The following is a 24,787-nucleotide window of genomic DNA, read 5'->3' as shown; positions in this document are numbered from 1 at the left end:
TCTTGACTACGCCAATTTCGTTTGTAAGAGTATAGAACAATACGCTGATAACTCGAAAATAGATAATAAATGTAATGTAATACACTACCTTCGCGTTGAGTAGAATAGTAATAGCTTGGACAGACCAAATAGAATAATACCTTTTGTATTTTTACTCAGCTCCCGTGGCAACCCAGCCATGCAACCCGTCTCCATGCGGTCCCAACAGCCAATGTCGGGAGATTAACGGCCAGGCTGTATGTTCATGTGTGCCGGGCTACCTAGGAAGCCCACCGGCGTGCAGGCCAGAGTGCGTTGTGAGTTCCGATTGCAGCCAGAATGAAGCCTGCAGCAACCAGAAATGTAGAAATCCTTGCCCAGGAACGTGTGGAATTGGGGCTAAGTGTCAGGTGGTGAATCACAACCCTATCTGTAGCTGTCCACCGCGCCACACGGGAGACCCGTTCACCAGATGCCTGCCCATACGTAAGAACCATACTGATGAAACATTTCTTCCTGTCATATCAGAAAACAATGTAAGCTACTACTTTGTTCTTCTCACACATTGGTTTTTCCCTCATGCAGCTGATTCGCCGGTGAGCAAGCCAGTGAACCCTTGCCAGCCGTCACCATGTGGTCCAAATGCTCAGTGCAAGGTAGCTGGAGACAGCCCCTCTTGCTCGTGCCTGCCAGAATTCAAAGGCTCGCCACCAAACTGTCGGCCTGAGTGCGTCAGCAACAGCGAGTGTGCCAGCCACCTGGCCTGTATGGGGCAGAAGTGCAAAGACCCCTGTCCCGGAGCTTGTGGATCAAATGCTGAGTGCCGAGTGGTCAGCCACACGCCTACGTGTGTGTGTGCGGTTGGATACACTGGAGACCCGTTCTCTCAGTGCTTTGTACAACGTAAGAATGAACTCCTGAGTCATTTCTCTTGTATTTGTGCGATTGTGGATGCAAGTTCGTGCAGAGCATAATTGTGACTTGTGGCTTTCAGCTGTAGCCGTGCCCCAGGAGAGGCCAACGCCCTGCTCTCCGTCGCCATGTGGTTCGAATGCAGTGTGTAGGGAACAGAATGGCGCTGGATCTTGCACTTGTCTACCAGAGTATGTGGGCAACCCATACGAAGGCTGTCGGCCAGAGTGCGTGGTGAACACTGACTGTGCTCCCAACAGGGCATGTATTCGTAACAAGTGCCAAGACCCATGCCCCGGCACGTGTGGCCCGAATGCAGATTGCCAGGTGGTCAATCACCTGCCATCGTGCACATGCCGGCCGGGATACACTGGAGACCCGTTCCGATACTGCACAGTGCAGGCTAGCGAACGTAAGGACCAATTTCTCTGCTGAAATACTTTATCTCTGTGGAGTGAGTTATTTGGTAACCATGTGTTCTTTCGTTTGTATTTGTATGGCTGACTGGCCCTTCTATTGCGCAGCTGTGGTAGCTGAACCAGGAGATCCGTGCAGCCCATCGCCATGTGGTCCTAACAGCCAATGTCGCCAAGTGAATGGGCAGGCTGTGTGCTCATGCCTACCGTCGTACATTGGCAGTCCACCAGGCTGTAGACCAGAGTGTGTGGTGAGCTCCGAATGCCCGCAGAACCGAGCCTGTGTGAACCAGAAGTGTGTGGACCCTTGCCCTGGGCCGTGTGGCCTCAATACTCGCTGCCAGGTGATCAACCACAGCCCAATATGCAGTTGCAAACAAGGATATACCGGAGACCCCTTCGCCAGATGCCATCCAATTCCACGTAAGCTTCTGGAGCCTTAGGTTCTTCTGGTGTGTGTGATGCAATATAGCCTTGGTGACAGCGCAGGAATGACCTAGAACGTTGTTTCTTTTCTCTTTTTAGCTCCACCTCAGAGGCCGAGTGCCCCAGTAGTTGTGAATCCTTGCATCCCATCACCATGTGGGCCGTATTCTGAATGTCGTGATACAGGTGGCAATCCTTCATGCTCATGCCTGGCAAATTACATTGGCGCTCCACCAAACTGCCGTCCCGAGTGCTCCATCAACTCGGAGTGCCCCAGCAACAGGGCTTGTATCCGGGAGAAGTGTCGTGACCCATGTCCTGGGTCGTGTGGCATTGGCGCACAGTGCAGTGTGATCAACCACACCCCAGTGTGCACATGTCCTGAGGGGTACACAGGAGATCCATTCACCAACTGCTTCCCAAAACCGACAAGTAAGAAAGCTTAAACCACGCAAAGTATGATTTCAAATTAATTTCATGTGGCAGTAGAAACTCCAGATTGTGTTCACGTCAAACTCACTTCGTTCTTCAAATTGCTTACAGTTGCAGAACCTGTGGAATCGGACCCGTGCAATCCTTCGCCTTGCGGGCCTAACGCCGAATGCCGAGATGGCAGTTGTACTTGTCTTCCAGAATACCAAGGAGACCCATACACTGGTTGCCGGCCAGAGTGCGTGTTGAGTACTGATTGTGACAGGACGAAAGCTTGCATCAGGAACAAGTGTGCTGACCCCTGCCCAGGAACTTGCGGACAGGGTGCTCGATGCGACGTAGTCAACCACATCCCCATCTGTACCTGTCCAGAAGGCACCTCTGGAAATGCCTTCATACAGTGCCGGCCTATTCCACGTATGTACCAGATGTATAGTGATCTACTCCGTCAGCATCTGTTGTGGGGGTTGGGAGGAATGGTCTGGACATTCGCGTATGGAAATTCTCTCACAGTAAATATAAATGTACCTGTCACGCTCTCATTTCTCTTATTCACTGTTGGTTTGCTCATAAAGAAGACCCTTCCCAAACTGTGGGGTTTTCGGCGGCTGTCTGTCATACGATTGGGAACATTCAGCGGTTATGCCTCGCCTTGTCATGGTGATCGTTATCATCACCACTGTTGTCTTTGGAATGTTACCTCACTACGCAATATGTTACTTCCAAAGGACTAACGTGTTTTACCTTTATACAAGGAAAACTCTTCCTTCTATGCTTTATTGTGTCTCTAATGCTCAGCAGATGGATGATCGTCCCCCTCTTCGCCAACTGAACTGTGAGTTCCGAGAAACCGGCGTGTATAGCCACGCTCCACTGCTTTTTGCGCACACAGATTTTTCCTGCTCCATTTCAACATCAAAGCGGTGGACCTGCAGAGCTAAATCTGTAGTCTAGCATCCGAAACGGACAGAGGCTCAGGCCTTAATGCATTATTTCAATTAAACCCTCTGTGGTACAAATATGCTGTGGTGGTGAAACATAGGCAACTAACATGGCTGATACAATTCAGGGTCTGCCAGATCAAACTTGTCTTTCCTCACGATGTCGGGAAGTGGTTGGACAGGCAAGTTTGTTTTCCCTACATTTGGACGTAATACATTCAGTCAGACGGTCGTTGCACTTTCAGTTATACAAGAACTATATCTTGTCCGTTTGCATCATGTCTATGTGTTCCTTTCCAAACCCGATTAATAATATGTGGGTTTACGTGCAGGATGTTAAATAGCACCTTAAAGCGTTATGTACAACTCGCCTGGAATGTATCTGTCCCGGTAAGAGCGAGTCCATTCTTCTCATTTTCTGCGTTCTGTTAGAAAAGATGCGACTGAAGTGCTCATTGTGCAAGTAGCAGCAATTATACAACAGGATTTGTGTGGTCACTCTTTGAAGCGTGAAATTCATTGTCTTCCTATCGAGGCCGCTTTGCATTAATAGAACTGGATTATGGGACTAAATGTGTGCAGGTTGTGGCGTTTCGGAGTGTTACCAGTCGCTCGATGTAGTGAGACTAGAACTTAGCTTTCTGTGTCCACGTAGTTATCTGCTGTGGAAGCTGGAGAATATGTTGTTCTGGCGAAAAAGGGAGTCTGTCATCCTTGACTGTCGCGCACACACGTACCGTTCTTCTCTTGCCTCTCTTCGTCGCGAATTCCTTGGTTGCTACACACATATCTGCTTCGACAGATAATTCTAGTAGCGGCTAGAAGAACTGCTGTCGACGCTTTCGTGGGAGCCACTGTCTGTATTTCGTAATGGTACACCGAGCTGTTGCGGATTTGCCTTGATTGATCTCATTCTTGAGCATCTCAGGCAACTGTTCTCTTGATATTAAAGCCGTGACTGAAGTAACACAGTGCTATGCAATATAACAGGCCGCGAATCTTACCAAGAGATGGCCCGTCCGTGATATTTAAGACTGGTCCACCTTCTTGTCAGCGAGTTTCCTCTCTCCTTTGTCCTAGTTTTTAGTGTTCAGCACTTTTCCTATCAAGTCATTGGGGAATGTCAAGTTCCTCTTCAATCCCATCGAATTCTCAAATGACAAGTGACATCCTAGTAGCTCTAGGCATCAGGCATCAACACTTTGCCAAACAAGCTGCACTCTTCAGTTCGCTTGAGAACCTATTTCCTGACAATTTTCTCAATGCTCATTTACATACTCATGTATTTGTAGTGTGCTAGAGGCTACAGTTACTGCGCTAGCTGAGGCACATCGTTCTCGATGCAAGTTCAATCATCTTCTGGCGGCGATTCCTCAACAGCAGATCCATTAATCGAGATTTTCATGTGTATACTGTTCGTATTAAGATCGGTCTTAATACCATGGTAACTACCAGTACATGGGTTTTCAAGAAATTGGCCATCCGGTAGAGTGAAGACCGGCCACTGACACTGTTTTGTTTGTGTCCGTGTAGACTGATTAGTTTAAACTTTTTTCCGTGCCTTGTGGTTGCTAAAGGCTAAAAACACTTGGATAGTGTGGGGAATGCATCATTCCAGTTCACGCAAGAGGTCAGCTAAACGAGATAAATAACTATAATTCAGAATTAATTCCTTCACCTCGCCATCTTAATTATTGAAGCGAACACCGATAGTATTTACTGGAACACACAACAATGCTATCGACGTAGCTAAACTTTTCAGAATCTCAGCAGGTCAAGGTGAGACAATCTGTATTTACTGATGTAGATGTCCCAGTAATACAACACAAAGAGTAACTCTCGGGTTTTGCTGGTACTATGAGGAAACTGCCCATGTGGCTCTTTATATCTGCTGTGTCAAACACATTCCCCAGATTACATAAGAGATTTTATACACAAGCGGACCTTAGTTTACGCCATTGTGCTTAACACCTGACATGCAATGCGTGGTTAGAGATTCTTCGTCAGCGTGTCACAAGAAGTTACTGATTGTCTCGCGCTCTCCGGATGCTGTGCTACACAGCAAGGTACATCCAGCACGGCTTACTTCGTATCGCTCTAGAGGATCGATACGCTTACCATATATCTTGACCACGCCAATATCGTTTGTAAGAGTATAGAACAATACGCTGATAACTCGAAAATAGATAATAAATGTAATGTAATACACTACCTTCGCGTTGAGTAGAATAGTAATAGCTTGGACAGACCAAATAGAATAATACCTTTTGTATTTTTACTCAGCTCCCGTGGCAACCCAGCCATGCAACCCGTCTCCATGCGGTCCCAACAGCCAATGTCGGGAGATTAACGGCCAGGCTGTATGTTCATGTGTGCCGGGCTACCTAGGAAGCCCACCGGCGTGCAGGCCAGAGTGCGTTGTGAGTTCCGATTGCAGCCAGAATGAAGCCTGCAGCAACCAGAAATGTAGAAATCCTTGCCCAGGAACGTGTGGAATTGGGGCTAAGTGTCAGGTGGTGAATCACAACCCTATCTGTAGCTGTCCACCGCGCCACACGGGAGACCCGTTCACCAGATGCCTGCCCATACGTAAGAACCATACTGATGAAACATTTCTTCCTGTCATATCAGAAAACATTGTAAGCTACTACTTTGTTCTTCTCACACATTGGTTTTTCCCTCATGCAGCTGATTCGCCGGTGAGCAAGCCAGTGAACCCTTGCCAGCCGTCACCATGTGGTCCAAATGCTCAGTGCAAGGTAGCTGGAGACAGCCCCTCTTGCTCGTGCCTGCCAGAATTCAAAGGCTCGCCACCAAACTGTCGGCCTGAGTGCGTCAGCAACAGCGAGTGTGCCAGCCACCTGGCCTGTATGGGGCAGAAGTGCAAAGACCCCTGTCCCGGAGCTTGTGGATCAAATGCTGAGTGCCGAGTGGTCAGCCACACGCCTACGTGTGTGTGTGCGGTTGGATACACTGGAGACCCGTTCTCTCAGTGCTTTGTACAACGTAAGAATGAACTCCTGAGTCATTTCTCTTGTATTCGTGCGATTGTGGATGCAAGTTCGTGCAGAGCATAATTGTGACTTGTGGCTTTCAGCTGTAGCCGTGCCCCAGGAGAGGCCAACGCCCTGCTCTCCGTCGCCATGTGGTTCGAATGCAGTGTGTAGGGAACAGAATGGCGCTGGATCTTGCACTTGTCTACCAGAGTATGTGGGCAACCCATACGAAGGCTGTCGGCCAGAGTGCGTGGTGAACACTGACTGTGCTCCCAACAGGGCATGTATTCGTAACAAGTGCCAAGACCCATGCCCCGGCACGTGTGGCCCGAATGCAGATTGCCAGGTGGTCAATCACCTGCCATCGTGCACATGCCGGCCGGGATACACTGGAGACCCGTTCCGATACTGCACAGTGCAGGCTAGCGAACGTAAGGACCAATTTCTCTGCTGAAATACTTTATCTCTGTGGAGTGAGTTATTTGGTAACCATGTGTTCTTTCGTTTGTATTTGTATGGCTGACTGGCCCTTCTATTGCGCAGCTGTGGTAGCTGAACCAGGAGATCCGTGCAGCCCATCGCCATGTGGTCCTAACAGCCAATGTCGCCAAGTGAATGGGCAGGCTGTGTGCTCATGCCTACCGTCGTACATTGGCAGTCCACCAGGCTGTAGACCAGAGTGTGTGGTGAGCTCCGAATGCCCGCAGAACCGAGCCTGTGTGAACCAGAAGTGTGTGGACCCTTGCCCTGGGCCGTGTGGCCTCAATACTCGCTGCCAGGTGATCAACCACAGCCCAATATGCAGTTGCAAACAAGGATATACCGGAGACCCCTTCGCCAGATGCCATCCAATTCCACGTAAGCTTCTGGAGCCTTAGGTTCTTCTGGTGTGTGTGATGCAATATAGCCTTGGTGACAGCGCAGGAATGACCTAGAACGTTGTTTCTTTTCTCTTTTTAGCTCCACCTCAGAGGCCGAGTGCCCCAGTAGTTGTGAATCCTTGCATCCCATCACCATGTGGGCCGTATTCTGAATGTCGTGATACAGGTGGCAATCCTTCATGCTCATGCCTGGCAAATTACATTGGCGCTCCACCAAACTGCCGTCCCGAGTGCTCCATCAACTCGGAGTGCCCCAGCAACAGGGCTTGTATCCGGGAGAAGTGTCGTGACCCATGTCCTGGGTCGTGTGGCATTGGCGCACAGTGCAGTGTGATCAACCACACCCCAGTGTGCACATGTCCTGAGGGGTACACAGGAGATCCATTCACCAACTGCTTCCCAAAACCGACAAGTAAGAAAGCTTAAACCACGCAAAGTATGATTTCAAATTAATTTCATGTGGCAGTAGAAACTCCAGATTGTGTTCACGTCAAACTCACTTCGTTCTTCAAATTGCTTACAGTTGCAGAACCTGTGGAATCGGACCCGTGCAATCCTTCGCCTTGCGGGCCTAACGCCGAATGCCGAGATGGCAGTTGTACTTGTCTTCCAGAATACCAAGGAGACCCATACACTGGTTGCCGGCCAGAGTGCGTGTTGAGTACTGATTGTGACAGGACGAAAGCTTGCATCAGGAACAAGTGTGCTGACCCCTGCCCAGGAACTTGCGGACAGGGTGCTCGATGCGACGTAGTCAACCACATCCCCATCTGTACCTGTCCAGAAGGCACCTCTGGAAATGCCTTCATACAGTGCCGGCCTATTCCACGTATGTACCAGATGTATAGTGATCTACTCCGTCAGCATCTGTTGTGGGGGTTGGGAGGAATGGTCTGGACATTCGCGTATGGAAATTCTCTCACAGTAAATATAAATGTACCTGTCACGCTCTCATTTCTCTTATTCACTGTTGGTTTGCTCGTAAAGAAGACCCTTCCCAAACTGTGGGGTTTTCGGCGGCTGTCTGTCATACGATTGGGAACATTCAGCGGTTATGCCTCGCCTTGTCATGGTGATCGTTATCATCACCACTGTTGTCTTTGGAATGTTACCTCACAACGCAATATGTTACTTCCAAAGGACTTACGTGTTTTACCTTTATACAAGGAAAACTCTTCCTTCTATGCTTTATTGTGTCTCTAATGCTCAGCAGATGGATGATCGTCCCCCTCTTCGCCAACTGAACTGTGAGTTCCGAGAAACCGGCGTGTATAGCCACGCTCCACTGCTTTTTGCGCACACAGATTTTTCCTGCTCCATTTCAACATCAAAGCGGTGGACCTGCAGAGCTAAATCTGTAGTCTAGCATCCGAAACGGACAGAGGCTCATAGGTTATGATAGGCCCACCGTTTTCTTTGCCTTAATGCATTATTTCAATTAAACCCTCTGTGGTACAAATATGCTGTGGTGGTGAAACATAGGCAACTAACATGGCTGATACAATTCAGGGTCTGCCAGATCAAACTTGTCTTTCCTCACGATGTCGGGAAGTGGTTGGACAGGCAAGTTTGTTTTCCCTACATTTGGACGTAATACATTCAGTCAGACGGTCGTTGCACTTTCAGTTATACAAGAACTATATCTTGTCCGTTTGCATCATGTCTATGTGTTCCTTTCCAAACCCGATTAATAATATGTGGGTTTACGTGCAGGAAGTTAAATAGCACCTTAAAGCGTTATGTGCAACTCGCCTGGGATGTTCTGTCCCGGTAAGAGCGAGTCCATTCTTCTCATTTTCTGCGTTCTGTTAGAAAAGATGCGACTGAAGTGCTCATTGTGCAAGTAGCAGCAATTATACAACAGAATTTGTGTGGTCACTCTTTGAAGCGTGAAATTCATTGTCTTTCGACGGAGGCAGCTTTGCATTAATAGAACTGGATTGTGGGACTAAAAGTGTGCAGGTTGTGGCGTTTCGGAGTGTTACCAGTCGCTAGATGTAGTGAGATTAGAACTTAGCTTTCTGTGTCCACGTAGTGATCTGCTGTGGAAGCTGGAGAATATGTTGTTCTGGCGAAAAAGGGAGTCTGTCATCCTTGACTGTCGCGCACACACGTACCGTTCTTCTCTTGCCTCTCTTCGTCGCGAATTCTTTGGTTGCTACACACATATCTGCTTCGACAGATAATTCTAGTAGCGGCTAGAAGAACTGCTGTCGACGCTTTCGTGGGAGCCACTGTCTGTATTTCGTAATGGTACACCGAGCTGTTGCGGATTTGCCTTGATTGATCTCATTCTTGAGCATCTCAGGCAACTGTTCTCTTGATATTAAAGCCGTGACTGAAGTAACACAGTGCTATGCAATATAACAGGCCGCGAATCTTACCAAGAGATGGCCCGTCCGTGATATTTAAGACTGGTCCACCTTCTTGTCAGCGAGTTTCCTCTCTCCTTTGTCCTAGTTTTTAGTGTTCAGCACATTTCCTATCAAGTCATTGGGGAATGTCAAGTTCCTCTTCAATCCCATCGAATTCTCAAATGACAAGTGACATCCTAGTAGCTCTAGGCATCAGGTATCAACACTTTGCCAAACAAGCTGCACTCTTCAGTTCGCTTGAGAAAATATTTCCTGACAATTTTCTCAATGCTCATCTACATACTCACGTATTTGTAGTGTGCTAGAGGCTACAGTTACTGCGCTAGCTGAGGCACAACATTCTCGATGCAAGTTCAATCATCTTCTGGCGGCGATTCCTCAACAGCAGATCCATTAAACGAGATTTTCATGTGTATACTGTTCGTATTAAGATCGGTCTTAATACCATGGTAACTACCAGTACATGGGTTTTCAAGAAATTGGCCATCCGGTAGAGTGAAGACCGGCCACTGACACTGTTTTGTTTGTGTCCGTGTAGACTGATTAGTTTAAACTTTTTTCCGTGCCTTGTGGTTGCTAAAGGCTAAAAACACTTGGATAGTGTGGGGAATGCATCATTCCAGTTCACGCAAGAGGTCAGCTAAACGAGATAAATAACTATAATTCAGAATTAATTCCTTCACCTCGCCATCTTAATTATTGAAGCGAACACCGATAGTATTTACTGGAACACACAACAATGCTATCGACGTAGCTAAACTTTTCAGAATCTCAGCAGGTCAAGGTGAGACAATCTGTATTTACTGATGTAGATGTCCCAGTAATACAACACAAAGAGTAACTCTCGGGTTTTGCTGGTACTATGAGGAAACTGCCCATGTGGCTCTTTATATCTGCTGTGTCAAACACATTCCCCAGATTACATAAGAGATTTTATACACAAGCGGACCTTAGTTTACGCCATTGTGCTTAACACCTGACATGCAATGCGTGGTTAGAGATTCTTCGTCAGCGTGTCACAAGAAGTTACTGATTGTCTCGCGCTCTCCGGATGCTGTGCTACACAGCAAGGTACATCCAGCACGGCTTACTTCGTATCGCTCTAGAGGATCGATACGCTTACCATATATCTTGACCACGCCAATATCGTTTGTAAGAGTATAGAACAATACGCTGATAACTCGAAAATAGATAATAAATGTAATGTAATACACTACCTTCGCGTTGAGTAGAATAGTAATAGCTTGGACAGACCAAATAGAATAATACCTTTTGTATTTTTACTCAGCTCCCGTGGCAACCCAGCCATGCAACCCGTCTCCATGCGGTCCCAACAGCCAATGTCGGGAGATTAACGGCCAGGCTGTATGTTCATGTGTGCCGGGCTACCTAGGAAGCCCACCGGCGTGCAGGCCAGAGTGCGTTGTGAGTTCCGATTGCAGCCAGAATGAAGCCTGCAGCAACCAGAAATGTAGAAATCCTTGCCCAGGAACGTGTGGAATTGGGGCTAAGTGTCAGGTGGTGAATCACAACCCTATCTGTAGCTGTCCACCGCGCCACACGGGAGACCCGTTCACCAGATGCCTGCCCATACGTAAGAACCATACTGATGAAACATTTCTTCCTGTCATATCAGAAAACATTGTAAGCTACTACTTTGTTCTTCTCACACATTGGTTTTTCCCTCATGCAGCTGATTCGCCGGTGAGCAAGCCAGTGAACCCTTGCCAGCCGTCACCATGTGGTCCAAATGCTCAGTGCAAGGTAGCTGGAGACAGCCCCTCTTGCTCGTGCCTGCCAGAATTCAAAGGCTCGCCACCAAACTGTCGGCCTGAGTGCGTCAGCAACAGCGAGTGTGCCAGCCACCTGGCCTGTATGGGGCAGAAGTGCAAAGACCCCTGTCCCGGAGCTTGTGGATCAAATGCTGAGTGCCGAGTGGTCAGCCACACGCCTACGTGTGTGTGTGCGGTTGGATACACTGGAGACCCGTTCTCTCAGTGCTTTGTACAACGTAAGAATGAACTCCTGAGTCATTTCTCTTGTATTCGTGCGATTGTGGATGCAAGTTCGTGCAGAGCATAATTGTGACTTGTGGCTTTCAGCTGTAGCCGTGCCCCAGGAGAGGCCAACGCCCTGCTCTCCGTCGCCATGTGGTTCGAATGCAGTGTGTAGGGAACAGAATGGCGCTGGATCTTGCACTTGTCTACCAGAGTATGTGGGCAACCCATACGAAGGCTGTCGGCCAGAGTGCGTGGTGAACACTGACTGTGCTCCCAACAGGGCATGTATTCGTAACAAGTGCCAAGACCCATGCCCCGGCACGTGTGGCCCGAATGCAGATTGCCAGGTGGTCAATCACCTGCCATCGTGCACATGCCGGCCGGGATACACTGGAGACCCGTTCCGATACTGCACAGTGCAGGCTAGCGAACGTAAGGACCAATTTCTCTGCTGAAATACTTTATCTCTGTGGAGTGAGTTATTTGGTAACCATGTGTTCTTTCGTTTGTATTTGTATGGCTGACTGGCCCTTCTATTGCGCAGCTGTGGTAGCTGAACCAGGAGATCCGTGCAGCCCATCGCCATGTGGTCCTAACAGCCAATGTCGCCAAGTGAATGGGCAGGCTGTGTGCTCATGCCTACCGTCGTACATTGGCAGTCCACCAGGCTGTAGACCAGAGTGTGTGGTGAGCTCCGAATGCCCGCAGAACCGAGCCTGTGTGAACCAGAAGTGTGTGGACCCTTGCCCTGGGCCGTGTGGCCTCAATACTCGCTGCCAGGTGATCAACCACAGCCCAATATGCAGTTGCAAACAAGGATATACCGGAGACCCCTTCGCCAGATGCCATCCAATTCCACGTAAGCTTCTGGAGCCTTAGGTTCTTCTGGTGTGTGTGATGCAATATAGCCTTGGTGACAGCGCAGGAATGACCTAGAACGTTGTTTCTTTTCTCTTTTTAGCTCCACCTCAGAGGCCGAGTGCCCCAGTAGTTGTGAATCCTTGCATCCCATCACCATGTGGGCCGTATTCTGAATGTCGTGATACAGGTGGCAATCCTTCATGCTCATGCCTGGCAAATTACATTGGCGCTCCACCAAACTGCCGTCCCGAGTGCTCCATCAACTCGGAGTGCCCCAGCAACAGGGCTTGTATCCGGGAGAAGTGTCGTGACCCATGTCCTGGGTCGTGTGGCATTGGCGCACAGTGCAGTGTGATCAACCACACCCCAGTGTGCACATGTCCTGAGGGGTACACAGGAGATCCATTCACCAACTGCTTCCCAAAACCGACAAGTAAGAAAGCTTAAACCACGCAAAGTATGATTTCAAATTAATTTCATGTGGCAGTAGAAACTCCAGATTGTGTTCACGTCAAACTCACTTCGTTCTTCAAATTGCTTACAGTTGCAGAACCTGTGGAATCGGACCCGTGCAATCCTTCGCCTTGCGGGCCTAACGCCGAATGCCGAGATGGCAGTTGTACTTGTCTTCCAGAATACCAAGGAGACCCATACACTGGTTGCCGGCCAGAGTGCGTGTTGAGTACTGATTGTGACAGGACGAAAGCTTGCATCAGGAACAAGTGTGCTGACCCCTGCCCAGGAACTTGCGGACAGGGTGCTCGATGCGACGTAGTCAACCACATCCCCATCTGTACCTGTCCAGAAGGCACCTCTGGAAATGCCTTCATACAGTGCCGGCCTATTCCACGTATGTACCAGATGTATAGTGATCTACTCCGTCAGCATCTGTTGTGGGGGTTGGGAGGAATGGTCTGGACATTCGCGTATGGAAATTCTCTCACAGTAAATATAAATGTACCTGTCACGCTCTCATTTCTCTTATTCACTGTTGGTTTGCTCGTAAAGAAGACCCTTCCCAAACTGTGGGGTTTTCGGCGGCTGTCTGTCATACGATTGGGAACATTCAGCGGTTATGCCTCGCCTTGTCATGGTGATCGTTATCATCACCACTGTTGTCTTTGGAATGTTACCTCACAACGCAATATGTTACTTCCAAAGGACTAACGTGTTTTACCTTTATACAAGGAAAACTCTTCCTTCTATGCTTTATTGTGTCTCTAATGCTCAGCAGATGGATGATCGTCCCCCTCTTCGCCAACTGAACTGTGAGTTCCGAGAAACCGGCGTGTATAGCCACGCTCCACTGCTTTTTGCGCACACAGATTTTTCCTGCTCCATTTCAACATCAAAGCGGTGGACCTGCAGAGCTAAATCTGTAGTCTAGCATCCGAAACGGACAGAGGCTCATAGGTATATGATAGGCCCACCGTTTTCTTTGCCTTAATGCATTATTTCAATTAAACCCTCTGTGGTACAAATATGCTGTGGTGGTGAAACATAGGCAACTAACATGGCTGATACAATTCAGGGTCTGCCAGATCAAACTTGTCTTTCCTCACGATGTCGGGAAGTGGTTGGACAGGCAAGTTTGTTTTCCCTACATTTGGACGTAATACATTCAGTCAGACGGTCGTTGCACTTTCAGTTATACAAGAACTATATTTTGTCCGTTTGCATCATGTCTATGTGTTCCTTTCCAAACCCGATTAATAATATGTGGGTTTACGTGCAGGAAGTTAAATAGCACCTTAAAGCGTTATGTGCAACTCGCCTGGGATGTTCTGTCCCGGTAAGAGCGAGTCCATTCTTCTCATTTTCTGCGTTCTGTTAGAAAAGATGCGACTGAAGTGCTCATTGTGCAAGTAGCAGCAATTATACAACAGAATTTGTGTGGTCACTCTTTGAAGCGTGAAATTCATTGTCTTTCGACGGAGGCAGCTTTGCATTAATAGAACTGGATTGTGGGACTAAAAGTGTGCAGGTTGTGGCGTTTCGGAGTGTTACCAGTCGCTAGATGTAGTGAGATTAGAACTTAGCTTTCTGTGTCCACGTAGTGATCTGCTGTGGAAGCTGGAGAATATGTTGTTCTGACGAAAAAGGGAGTCTGTCATCCTTGACTGTCGCGCACACACGTACCGTTCTTCTCTTGCCTCTCTTCGTCGCGAATTCTTTGGTTGCTACACACATATCTGCTTCGACAGATAATTCTAGTAGCGGCTAGAAGAACTGCTGTCGACGCTTTCGTGGGAGCCACTGTCTGTATTTCGTAATGGTACACCGAGCTGTTGCGGATTTGCCTTGATTGATCTCATTCTTGAGCATCTCAGGCAACTGTTCTCTTGATATTAAAGCCGTGACTGAAGTAACACAGTGCTATGCAATATAACAGGCCGCGAATCTTACCAAGAGATGGCCCGTCCGTGATATTTAAGACTGGTCCACCTTCTTGTCAGCGAGTTTCCTCTCTCCTTTGTCCTAGTTTTTAGTGTTCAGCACATTTCCTATCAAGTCATTGGGGAATGTCAAGTTCCTCTTCAATCCCATCGAATTCTCAAATGACAAGTGACATCCTAGTAGCTCTAGGCATCAGGTATCAACACTTTGCCAAACAAGCTGCACTCTTCAGTTCGCTTGAGAAAATATTTCCTGACAATTTTCTCAATGCTCATCTACATACTCACGTATTTGTAGTGTGCTAGAGGCTACAGTTACTGCGCTAGCTGAGGCACAACATTCTCGATGCAAATTCAATCATCTTCTGGCGGCGATTCCTCAACAGCAGATCCATTAAACGAGATTTTCATGTGTATACTGTTCGTATTAAGATCGGTCTTAATACCATGGTAACTACCAGTACATGGGTTTTCAAGAAATTGGCCATCCGGTAGAGTGAAGACCGGCCACTGACACTGTTTTGTTTGTGTCCGTGTAGACTGATTAGTTTAAACTTTTTTCCGTGCCTTGTGGTTGCTAAAGGCTAAAAACACTTGGATAGTGTGGGGAATGCATCATTCCAGTTCACGCAAGAGGTCAGCTAAACGAGATAAATAACTATAATTCAGAATTAATTCCTTCACCTCGCCATCTTAATTATTGAAGCGAACACCGATAGTATTTACTGGAACACACAACAATGCTATCGACGTAGCTAAACTTTTCAGAATCTCAGCAGGTCAAGGTGAGACAATCTGTATTTACTGATGTAGATGTCCCAGTAATACAACACAAAGAGTAACTCTCGGGTTTTGCTGGTACTATGAGGAAACTGCCCATGTGGCTCTTTATATCTGCTGTGTCAAACACATTCCCCAGATTACATAAGAGATTTTATACACAAGCGGACCTTAGTTTACGCCATTGTGCTTAACACCTGACATGCAATGCGTGGTTAGAGATTCTTCGTCAGCGTGTCACAAGAAGTTACTGATTGTCTCGCGCTCTCCGGATGCTGTGCTACACAGCAAGGTACATCCAGCACGGCTTACTTCGTATCGCTCTAGAGGATCGATACGCTTACCATATATCTTGACCACGCCAATATCGTTTGTAAGAGTATAGAACAATACGCTGATAACTCGAAAATAGATAATAAATGTAATGTAATACACTACCTTCGCGTTGAGTAGAATAGTAATAGCTTGGACAGACCAAATAGAATAATACCTTTTGTATTTTTACTCAGCTCCCGTGGCAACCCAGCCATGCAACCCGTCTCCATGCGGTCCCAACAGCCAATGTCGGGAGATTAACGGCCAGGCTGTATGTTCATGTGTGCCGGGCTACCTAGGAAGCCCACCGGCGTGCAGGCCAGAGTGCGTTGTGAGTTCCGATTGCAGCCAGAATGAAGCCTGCAGCAACCAGAAATGTAGAAATCCTTGCCCAGGAACGTGTGGAATTGGGGCTAAGTGTCAGGTGGTGAATCACAACCCTATCTGTAGCTGTCCACCGCGCCACACGGGAGACCCGTTCACCAGATGCCTGCCCATACGTAAGAACCATACTGATGAAACATTTCTTCCTGTCATATCAGAAAACAATGTAAGCTACTACTTTGTTCTTCTCACACATTGGTTTTTCCCTCATGCAGCTGATTCGCCGGTGAGCAAGCCAGTGAACCCTTGCCAGCCGTCACCATGTGGTCCAAATGCTCAGTGCAAGGTAGCTGGAGACAGCCCCTCTTGCTCGTGCCTGCCAGAATTCAAAGGCTCGCCACCAAACTGTCGGCCTGAGTGCGTCAGCAACAGCGAGTGTGCCAGCCACCTGGCCTGTATGGGGCAGAAGTGCAAAGACCCCTGTCCCGGAGCTTGTGGATCAAATGCTGAGTGCCGAGTGGTCAGCCACACGCCTACGTGTGTGTGTGCGGTTGGATACACTGGAGACCCGTTCTCTCAGTGCTTTGTACAACGTAAGAATGAACTCCTGAGTCATTTCTCTTGTATTTGTGCGATTGTGGATGCAAGTTCGTGCAGAGCATAATTGTGACTTGTGGCTTTCAGCTGTAGCCGTGCCCCAGGAGAGGCCAACGCCCTGCTCTCCGTCGCCATGTGGTTCGAATGCAGTGTGTAGGGAACAGAATGGCGCTGGATCTTGCACTTGTCTACCAGAGTATGTGGGCAACCCATACGAAGGCTGTCGGCCAGAGTGCGTGGTGAACACTGACTGTGCTCCCAACAGGGCATGTATTCGTAACAAGTGCCAAGACCCATGCCCCGGCACGTGTGGCCCGAATGCAGATTGCCAGGTGGTCAATCACCTGCCATCGTGCACATGCCGGCCGGGATACACTGGAGACCCGTTCCGATACTGCACAGTGCAGGCTAGCGAACGTAAGGACCAATTTCTCTGCTGAAATACTTTATCTCTGTGGAGTGAGTTATTTGGTAACCATGTGTTCTTTCGTTTGTATTTGTATGGCTGACTGGCCCTTCTATTGCGCAGCTGTGGTAGCTGAACCAGGAGATCCGTGCAGCCCATCGCCATGTGGTCCTAACAGCCAATGTCGCCAAGTGAATGGGCAGGCTGTGTGCTCATGCCTACCGTCGTACATTGGCAGTCCACCAGGCTGTAGACCAGAGTGTGTGGTGAGCTCCGAATGCCCGCAGAACCGAGCCTGTGTGAACCAGAAGTGTGTGGACCCTTGCCCTGGGCCGTGTGGCCTCAATACTCGCTGCCAGGTGATCAACCACAGCCCAATATGCAGTTGCAAACAAGGATATACCGGAGACCCCTTCGCCAGATGCCATCCAATTCCACGTAAGCTTCTGGAGCCTTAGGTTCTTCTGGTGTGTGTGATGCAATATAGCCTTGGTGACAGCGCAGGAATGACCTAGAACGTTGTTTCTTTTCTCTTTTTAGCTCCACCTCAGAGGCCGAGTGCCCCAGTAGTTGTGAATCCTTGCATCCCATCACCATGTGGGTCGTATTCTGAATGTCGTGATACAGGTGGCAATCCTTCATGCTCATGCCTGGCAAATTACATTGGCGCTCCACCAAACTGCCGTCCCGAGTGCTCCATCAACTCGGAGTGCCCCAGCAACAGGGCTTGTATCCGGGAGAAGTGTCGTGACCCATGTCCTGGGTCGTGTGGCATTGGCGCACAGTGCAGTGTGATCAACCACACCCCAGTGTGCACATGTCCTGAGGGGTACACAGGAGATCCATTCACCAACTGCTTCCCAAAACCGACAAGTAAGAAAGCTTAAACCACGCAAAGTATGATTTCAAATTAATTTCATGTGGCAGTAGAAACTCCAGATTGTGTTCACGTCAAACTCACTTCGTTCTTCAAATTGCTTACAGTTGCAGAACCTGTGGAATCGGACCCGTGCAATCCTTCGCCTTGCGGGCCTAACGCCGAATGCCGAGATGGCAGTTGTACTTGTCTTCCAGAATACCAAGGAGACCCATACACTGGTTGCCGGCCAGAGTGCGTGTTGAGTACTGATTGTGACAGGACGAAAGCTTGCATCAGGAACAAGTGTGCTGACCCCTGCCCAGGAACTTGCGGACAGGGTGCTCGATGCGACGTAGTCAACCACATCCCCATCTGTACCTGTCCAGAAGGCACCTCTGGAAATGCCTTCATACAGTGCCGGCCTATTCCACGTATGTACCAGATGTATAGTGATCTACTCCGTCAGCATCTGTTGTGGGGGTTGGGAGGAATGGTCTGGACATTCACGTATGGAAATTCTCTCACAGTAAATATAAATGTACCTGTCACGCTCTCATTTCTCTTATTCACTGTTGGTTTGCTCGTAAAGAAGACCCTTCCCAAACTGTGGGGTTTTCGGCGGCTGTCTGTCATACGATTGGGAACATTCAGCGGTTATGCCTCGCCTTGTCATGGTGATCGTTATCATCACCACTGTTGTCTTTGGAATGTTACCTCACTACGCAATATGTTACTTCCAAAGGACTAACGTGTTTTACCTTTATACAAGGAAAACTCTTCCTTCTATGCTTTATTGTGTCTCTAATGCTCAGCAGATGGATGATCGTCCCCCTCTTCGCCAACTGAACTGTGAGTTCCGAGAAACCGGCGTGTATAGCCACGCTCCACTGCTTTTTGCGCACACAGATTTTTCCTGCTCCATTTCAACATCAAAGCGGTGGACCTGCAGAGCTAAATCTGTAGTCTAGCATCCGAAACGGACAGAGGCTCATAGGTATATGATAGGCCCACCGTTTTCTTTGCCTTAATGCATTATTTCAATTAAACCCTCTGTGGTACAAATATGCTGTGGTGGTGAAACATAGGCAACTAACATGGCTGATACAATTCAGTGTCTGCCAGATCAAACTTGTCTTTCCTCACGATGTCGGGAAGTGGTTGGACAGGCAAGTTTGTTTTCCCTACATTTGGACGTAATACATTCAGTCAGACGGTCGTTGCACTTTCAGTTATACAAGAACTATATCTTGTCCGTTTGCATCATGTCTATGTGTTCCTTTCCAAACCCGATTAATAATATGTGGGTTTACGTGCAGGAAGTTAAATAGCACCTTAAAGCGTTATGTGCAACTCGCCTGGGATGTTCTGTCCCGGTAAGAGCGAGTCCATTCTTCTCATTTTCTGCGTTCTGTTAGAAAAGATGCGACTGAAGTGCTCATTGTGCAAGTAGCAGCAATTATACAACAGAATTTGTGTGGTCACTCTTTGAAGCGTGAAATTCATTGTCTTTCGACGGAGGCAGCTTTGCATTAATAGAACTGGATTGTGGGACTAAAAGTGTGCAGGTTGTGGCGTTTCGGAGTGTTACCAGTCGCTAGATGTAGTGAGATTAGAACTTAGCTTTCTGTGTCCACGTAGTGATCTGCTGTGGAAGCTGGAGAATATGTTGTTCTGACGAAAAAGGGAGTCTGTCATCCTTGACTGTCGCGCACACACGTACCGTTCTTCTCTTGCCTCTCTTCGTCGCGAATTCTTTGGTTGCTACACACATATCTGCTTCGACAGATAATTCTAGTAGCGGCTAGAAGAACTGCTGTCGACGCTTTCGTGGGAGCCACTGTCTGTATTTCGTAATGGTACACCGAGCTGTTGCGGATTTGCCTTGATTGATCTCATTCTTGAGCATCTCAGGCAACTGTTCTCTTGATATTAAAGCCGTGACTGAAGTAACACAGTGCTATGCAATATAACAGGCCGCGAATCTTACCAAGAGATGGCCCGTCCGTGATATTTAAGACTGGTCCACCTTCTTGTCAGCGAGTTTCCTCTCTCCTTTGTCCTAGTTTTTAGTGTTCAGCACATTTCCTATCAAGTCATTGGGGAATGTCAAGTTCCTCTTCAATCCCATCGAATTCTCAAATGACAAGTGACATCCTAGTAGCTCTAGGCATCAGGTATCAACACTTTGCCAAACAAGCTGCACTCTTCAGTTCGCTTGAGAAAATATTTCCTGACAATTTTCTCAATGCTCATCTACATACTCACGTATTTGTAGTGTGCTAGAGGCTACAGTTACTGCGCTAGCTGAGGCACAACATTCTCGATGCAAGTTCAATCATCTTCTGGCGGCGATTCCTCAACAGCAGATCCATTAAACGAGATTTTCATGTGTATACTGTTCGTATTAAGATCGGTCTTAATACCATGGTAACTACCAGTACATGGGTTTTCAAGAAATTGGCCATCCGGTAGAGTGAAGACCGGCCACTGACACTGTTTTGTTTGTGTCCGTGTAGACTGATTAGTTTAAACTTTTTTCCGTGCCTTGTGGTTGCTAAAGGCTAAAAACACTTGGATAGTGTGGGGAATGCATCATTCCAGTTCACGCAAGAGGTCAGCTAAACGAGATAAATAACTATAATTCAGAATTAATTCCTTCACCTCGCCATCTTAATTATTGAAGCGAACACCGATAGTATTTACTGGAACACACAACAATGCTATCGACGTAGCTAAACTTTTCAGAATCTCAGCAGGTCAAGGTGAGACAATCTGTATTTACTGATGTAGATGTCCCAGTAATACAACACAAAGAGTAACTCTCGGGTTTTGCTGGTACTATGAGGAAACTGCCCATGTGGCTCTTTATATCTGCTGTGTCAAACACATTCCCCAGATTACATAAGAGATTTTATACACAAGCGGACCTTAGTTTACGCCATTGTGCTTAACACCTGACATGCAATGCGTGGTTAGAGATTCTTCGCCAGCGTATCACAAGAAGTTACTGATTGTCTCGCGCTCTCCGGATGCTGTGCTACACAGCAAGGTACATCCAGCACCGCTTGCTTAGTAACGATCTAGAGGATCGATACGCTTACCATATATCTTGACTACGCCAATATCGTTTGTAAGAGTATAGAACAATACGCTGATAACTCGAAAATAGATAATAAATGTAATGTAATACACTACCTTCGCGTTGAGTAGAATAGTAATAGCTTGGACAGACCAAATAGAATAATACCTTTTGTATTTTTACTCAGCTCCCGTGGCAACCCAGCCATGCAACCCGTCTCCATGCGGTCCCAACAGCCAATGTCGGGAGATTAACGGCCAGGCTGTATGTTCATGTGTGCCGGGCTACCTAGGAAGCCCACCGGCGTGCAGGCCAGAGTGCGTTGTGAGTTCCGATTGCAGCCAGAATGAAGCCTGCAGCAACCAGAAATGTAGAAATCCTTGCCCAGGAACGTGTGGAATTGGGGCTAAGTGTCAGGTGGTGAATCACAACCCTATCTGTAGCTGTCCACCGCGCCACACGGGAGACCCGTTCACCAGATGCCTGCCCATACGTAAGAACCATACTGATGAAACATTTCTTCCTGTCATATCAGAAAACAATGTAAGCTACTACTTTGTTCTTCTCACACATTGGTTTTTCCCTCATGCAGCTGATTCGCCGGTGAGCAAGCCAGTGAACCCTTGCCAGCCGTCACCATGTGGTCCAAATGCTCAGTGCAAGGTAGCTGGAGACAGCCCCTCTTGCTCGTGCCTGCCAGAATTCAAAGGCTCGCCACCAAACTGTCGGCCTGAGTGCGTCAGCAACAGCGAGTGTGCCAGCCACCTGGCCTGTATGGGGCAGAAGTGCAAAGACCCCTGTCCCGGAGCTTGTGGATCAAATGCTGAGTGCCGAGTGGTCAGCCACACGCCTACGTGTGTGTGTGCGGTTGGATACACTGGAGACCCGTTCTCTCAGTGCTTTGTACAACGTAAGAATGAACTCCTGAGTCATTTCTCTTGTATTTGTGCGATTGTGGATGCAAGTTCGTGCAGAGCATAATTGTGACTTGTGGCTTTCAGCTGTAGCCGTGCCCCAGGAGAGGCCAACGCCCTGCTCTCCGTCGCCATGTGGTTCGAATGCAGTGTGTAGGGAACAGAATGGCGCTGGATCTTGCACTTGTCTACCAGAGTATGTGGGCAACCCATACGAAGGCTGTCGGCCAGAGTGCGTGGTGAACACTGACTGTGCTCCCGACAGGGCATGTATTCGTAACAAGTGCCAAGACCCATGCCCCGGCACGTGTGGCCCGAATGCAGATTGCCAGGTGGTCAATCACCTGCCATCGTGCACATGCCGGCCGGGATACACTGGAGACCCGTTCCGATACTGCACAGTGCAGGCTAGCGAACGTAAGGACCAATTTCTCTGCTGAAATACTTTATCTCTGTGGAGTGAGTTATTTGGTAACCATGTGTTCTTTCGTTTGTATTTGTATGGCTGACTGGCCCTTCTATTGCGCAGCTGTGGTAGCTGAACCAGGAGATCCGTGCAGCCCATCGCCATGTGGTCCTAACAGCCAATGTCGCCAAGTGAATGGGCAGGCTGTGTGCTCATGCCTACCGTCGTACATTGGCAGTCCACCAGGCTGTAGACCAGAGTGTGTGGTGAGCTCCGAATGCCCGCAGAACCGAGCCTGTGTGAACCAGAAGTGTGTGGACCCTTGCCCTGGGCCGTGTGGCCTCAATACTCGCTGCCAGGTGATCAACCACAGCCCAATATGCAGTTGCAAACAAGGATATACCGGAGACCCCTTCGCCAGATGCCATCCAATTCCACGTAAGCTTCTGGAGCCTTAGGTTCTTCTGGTGTGTGTGATGCAATATAGCCTTGGTGACAGCGCAGGAATGACCTAGAACGTTGTTTCTTTTCTCTTTTTAGCTCCACCTCAGAGGCCGAGTGCCCCAGTAGTTGTGAATCCTTGCATCCCATCACCATGTGGGCCGTATTCTGAATGTCGTGATACAGGTGGCAATCCTTCATGCTCATGCCTGGCAAATTACATTGGCGCTCCACCAAACTGCCGTCCCGAGTGCTCCATCAACTCGGAGTGCCCCAGCAACAGGGCTTGTATCCGGGAGAAGTGTCGTGACCCATGTCCTGGGTCGTGTGGCATTGGCGCACAGTGCAGTGTGATCAACCACACCCCAGTGTGCACATGTCCTGAGGGGTACACAGGAGATCCATTCACCAACTGCTTCCCAAAACCGACAAGTAAGAAAGCTTAAACCACGCAAAGTATGATTTCAAATTAATTTCATGTGGCAGTAGAAACTCCAGATTGTGTTCACGTCAAACTCACTTCGTTCTTCAAATTGCTTACAGTTGCAGAACCTGTGGAATCGGACCCGTGCAATCCTTCGCCTTGCGGGCCTAACGCCGAATGCCGAGATGGCAGTTGTACTTGTCTTCCAGAATACCAAGGAGACCCATACACTGGTTGCCGGCCAGAGTGCGTGTTGAGTACTGATTGTGACAGGACGAAAGCTTGCATCAGGAACAAGTGTGCTGACCCCTGCCCAGGAACTTGCGGACAGGGTGCTCGATGCGACGTAGTCAACCACATCCCCATCTGTACCTGTCCAGAAGGCACCTCTGGAAATGCCTTCATACAGTGCCGGCCTATTCCACGTATGTACCAGATGTATAGTGATCTACTCCGTCAGCATCTGTTGTGGGGGTTGGGAGGAATGGTCTGGACATTCACGTATGGAAATTCTCTCACAGTAAATATAAATGTACCTGTCACGCTCTCATTTCTCTTATTCACTGTTGGTTTGCTCATAAAGAAGACCTTCCCAAACTGTGGGGTTTTCGGCGGCTGTCTGTCATACGGTTGGGAACGTTCAGCGGTTATGCCTCGCCTTGTCATGGTAATCGTTATCATCACCACTGTTGTCTTTGGAATGTTACCTCACAACGCAATATGTTACTTCCAAAGGACTAACGTGTTTTACCTTTATACAAGGAAAACTCTTCCTTCTATGCTTTATTGTGTCTCTAATGCTCAGCAGATGGATGATCGTCCCCCTCTTCGCCAACTGAACTGTGAGTTCCGAGAAACCGGCGTGTATAGCCACGCTCCACTGCTTTTTGCGCACACAGATTTTTCCTGCTCCATTTCAACATCAAAGCGGTGGACCTGCAGAGCTAAATCTGTAGTCTAGCATCCGAAACGGACAGAGGCTCATAGGTATATGATAGGCCCACCGTTTGCTTTGCCTTAATGCATTATTTCAATTAAACCCTCTGTGGTACAAATATGCTGTGGTGGTGAAACATAGGCAACTAACATGGCTGATACAATTCAGTGTCTGCCAGATCAAACTTGTCTTTCCTCACGATGTCGGGAAGTGGTTGGACAGGCAAGTTTGTTTTCCCTACATTTGGACGTAATACATTCAGTCAGACGGTCGTTGCACTTTCAGTTATACAAGAACTATATCTTGTCCGTTTGCATCATGTCTATGTGTTCCTTTCCAAACCCGATTAATAATATGTGGGTTTACGTGCAGGATGTTAAATAGCACCTTAAAGCGTTATAAACAACTCGCCTGGAATGTATCTGTCCCGGTAAGAGCCAGTCCATTCTTCTCATTTTCTGCGTTCTGTTAGAAAAGATGCGACTGAAGTGCTCATTGTGCAAGTAGCAGCAATTATACAACAGAATTTGTGTGGTCACTCTTTGAAGCGTGAAATTCATTGTCTTTCGACCGAGGCAGCTTTGCATTAATAGAACTGGATTATGGGACTAAAAGTGTGCAGGTTGTGGCGTTTCGGAGTGTTACCAGTCGCTAGATGTAGTGAGATTAGAACTTAGCTTTCTGTGTCCA

The 24,787-nt window shown here is 48.1% G+C and overlaps 1 protein-coding gene across 1 annotated transcript in view; it reads left to right on the top strand.

Annotated features, from left to right (window-relative positions):
• Positions 1–24,787, top strand: part of LOC126270278 (uncharacterized) — a 589,946-nt gene that overhangs the window by 441,011 nt on the left and 124,148 nt on the right. The window contains exons 100-117 of the mRNA XM_049974059.1: positions 10,647–10,952; positions 11,052–11,387; positions 11,467–11,790; positions 11,903–12,217; positions 12,320–12,652; positions 12,770–13,069; positions 15,905–16,210; positions 16,310–16,627; positions 16,719–17,048; positions 17,161–17,475; positions 17,578–17,910; positions 18,028–18,327; positions 21,163–21,500; positions 21,588–21,903; positions 21,983–22,300; positions 22,419–22,733; positions 22,836–23,168; positions 23,286–23,585. Coding sequence (XP_049830016.1) covers positions 10,647–10,952; positions 11,052–11,387; positions 11,467–11,790; positions 11,903–12,217; positions 12,320–12,652; positions 12,770–13,069; positions 15,905–16,210; positions 16,310–16,627; positions 16,719–17,048; positions 17,161–17,475; positions 17,578–17,910; positions 18,028–18,327; positions 21,163–21,500; positions 21,588–21,903; positions 21,983–22,300; positions 22,419–22,733; positions 22,836–23,168; positions 23,286–23,585 — 5,736 coding nt within the window. The remainder of the gene's footprint in view (positions 1–10,646; positions 10,953–11,051; positions 11,388–11,466; positions 11,791–11,902; positions 12,218–12,319; positions 12,653–12,769; positions 13,070–15,904; positions 16,211–16,309; positions 16,628–16,718; positions 17,049–17,160; positions 17,476–17,577; positions 17,911–18,027; positions 18,328–21,162; positions 21,501–21,587; positions 21,904–21,982; positions 22,301–22,418; positions 22,734–22,835; positions 23,169–23,285; positions 23,586–24,787) is intronic.

Source organism: Schistocerca gregaria, chromosome 1, assembly GCF_023897955.1.
Source record: "Schistocerca gregaria isolate iqSchGreg1 chromosome 1, iqSchGreg1.2, whole genome shotgun sequence".
Lineage (NCBI taxonomy): Eukaryota > Metazoa > Arthropoda > Insecta > Orthoptera > Acrididae > Schistocerca > Schistocerca gregaria.
This window is presented reverse-complemented; position numbering and strand designations above follow the sequence as displayed.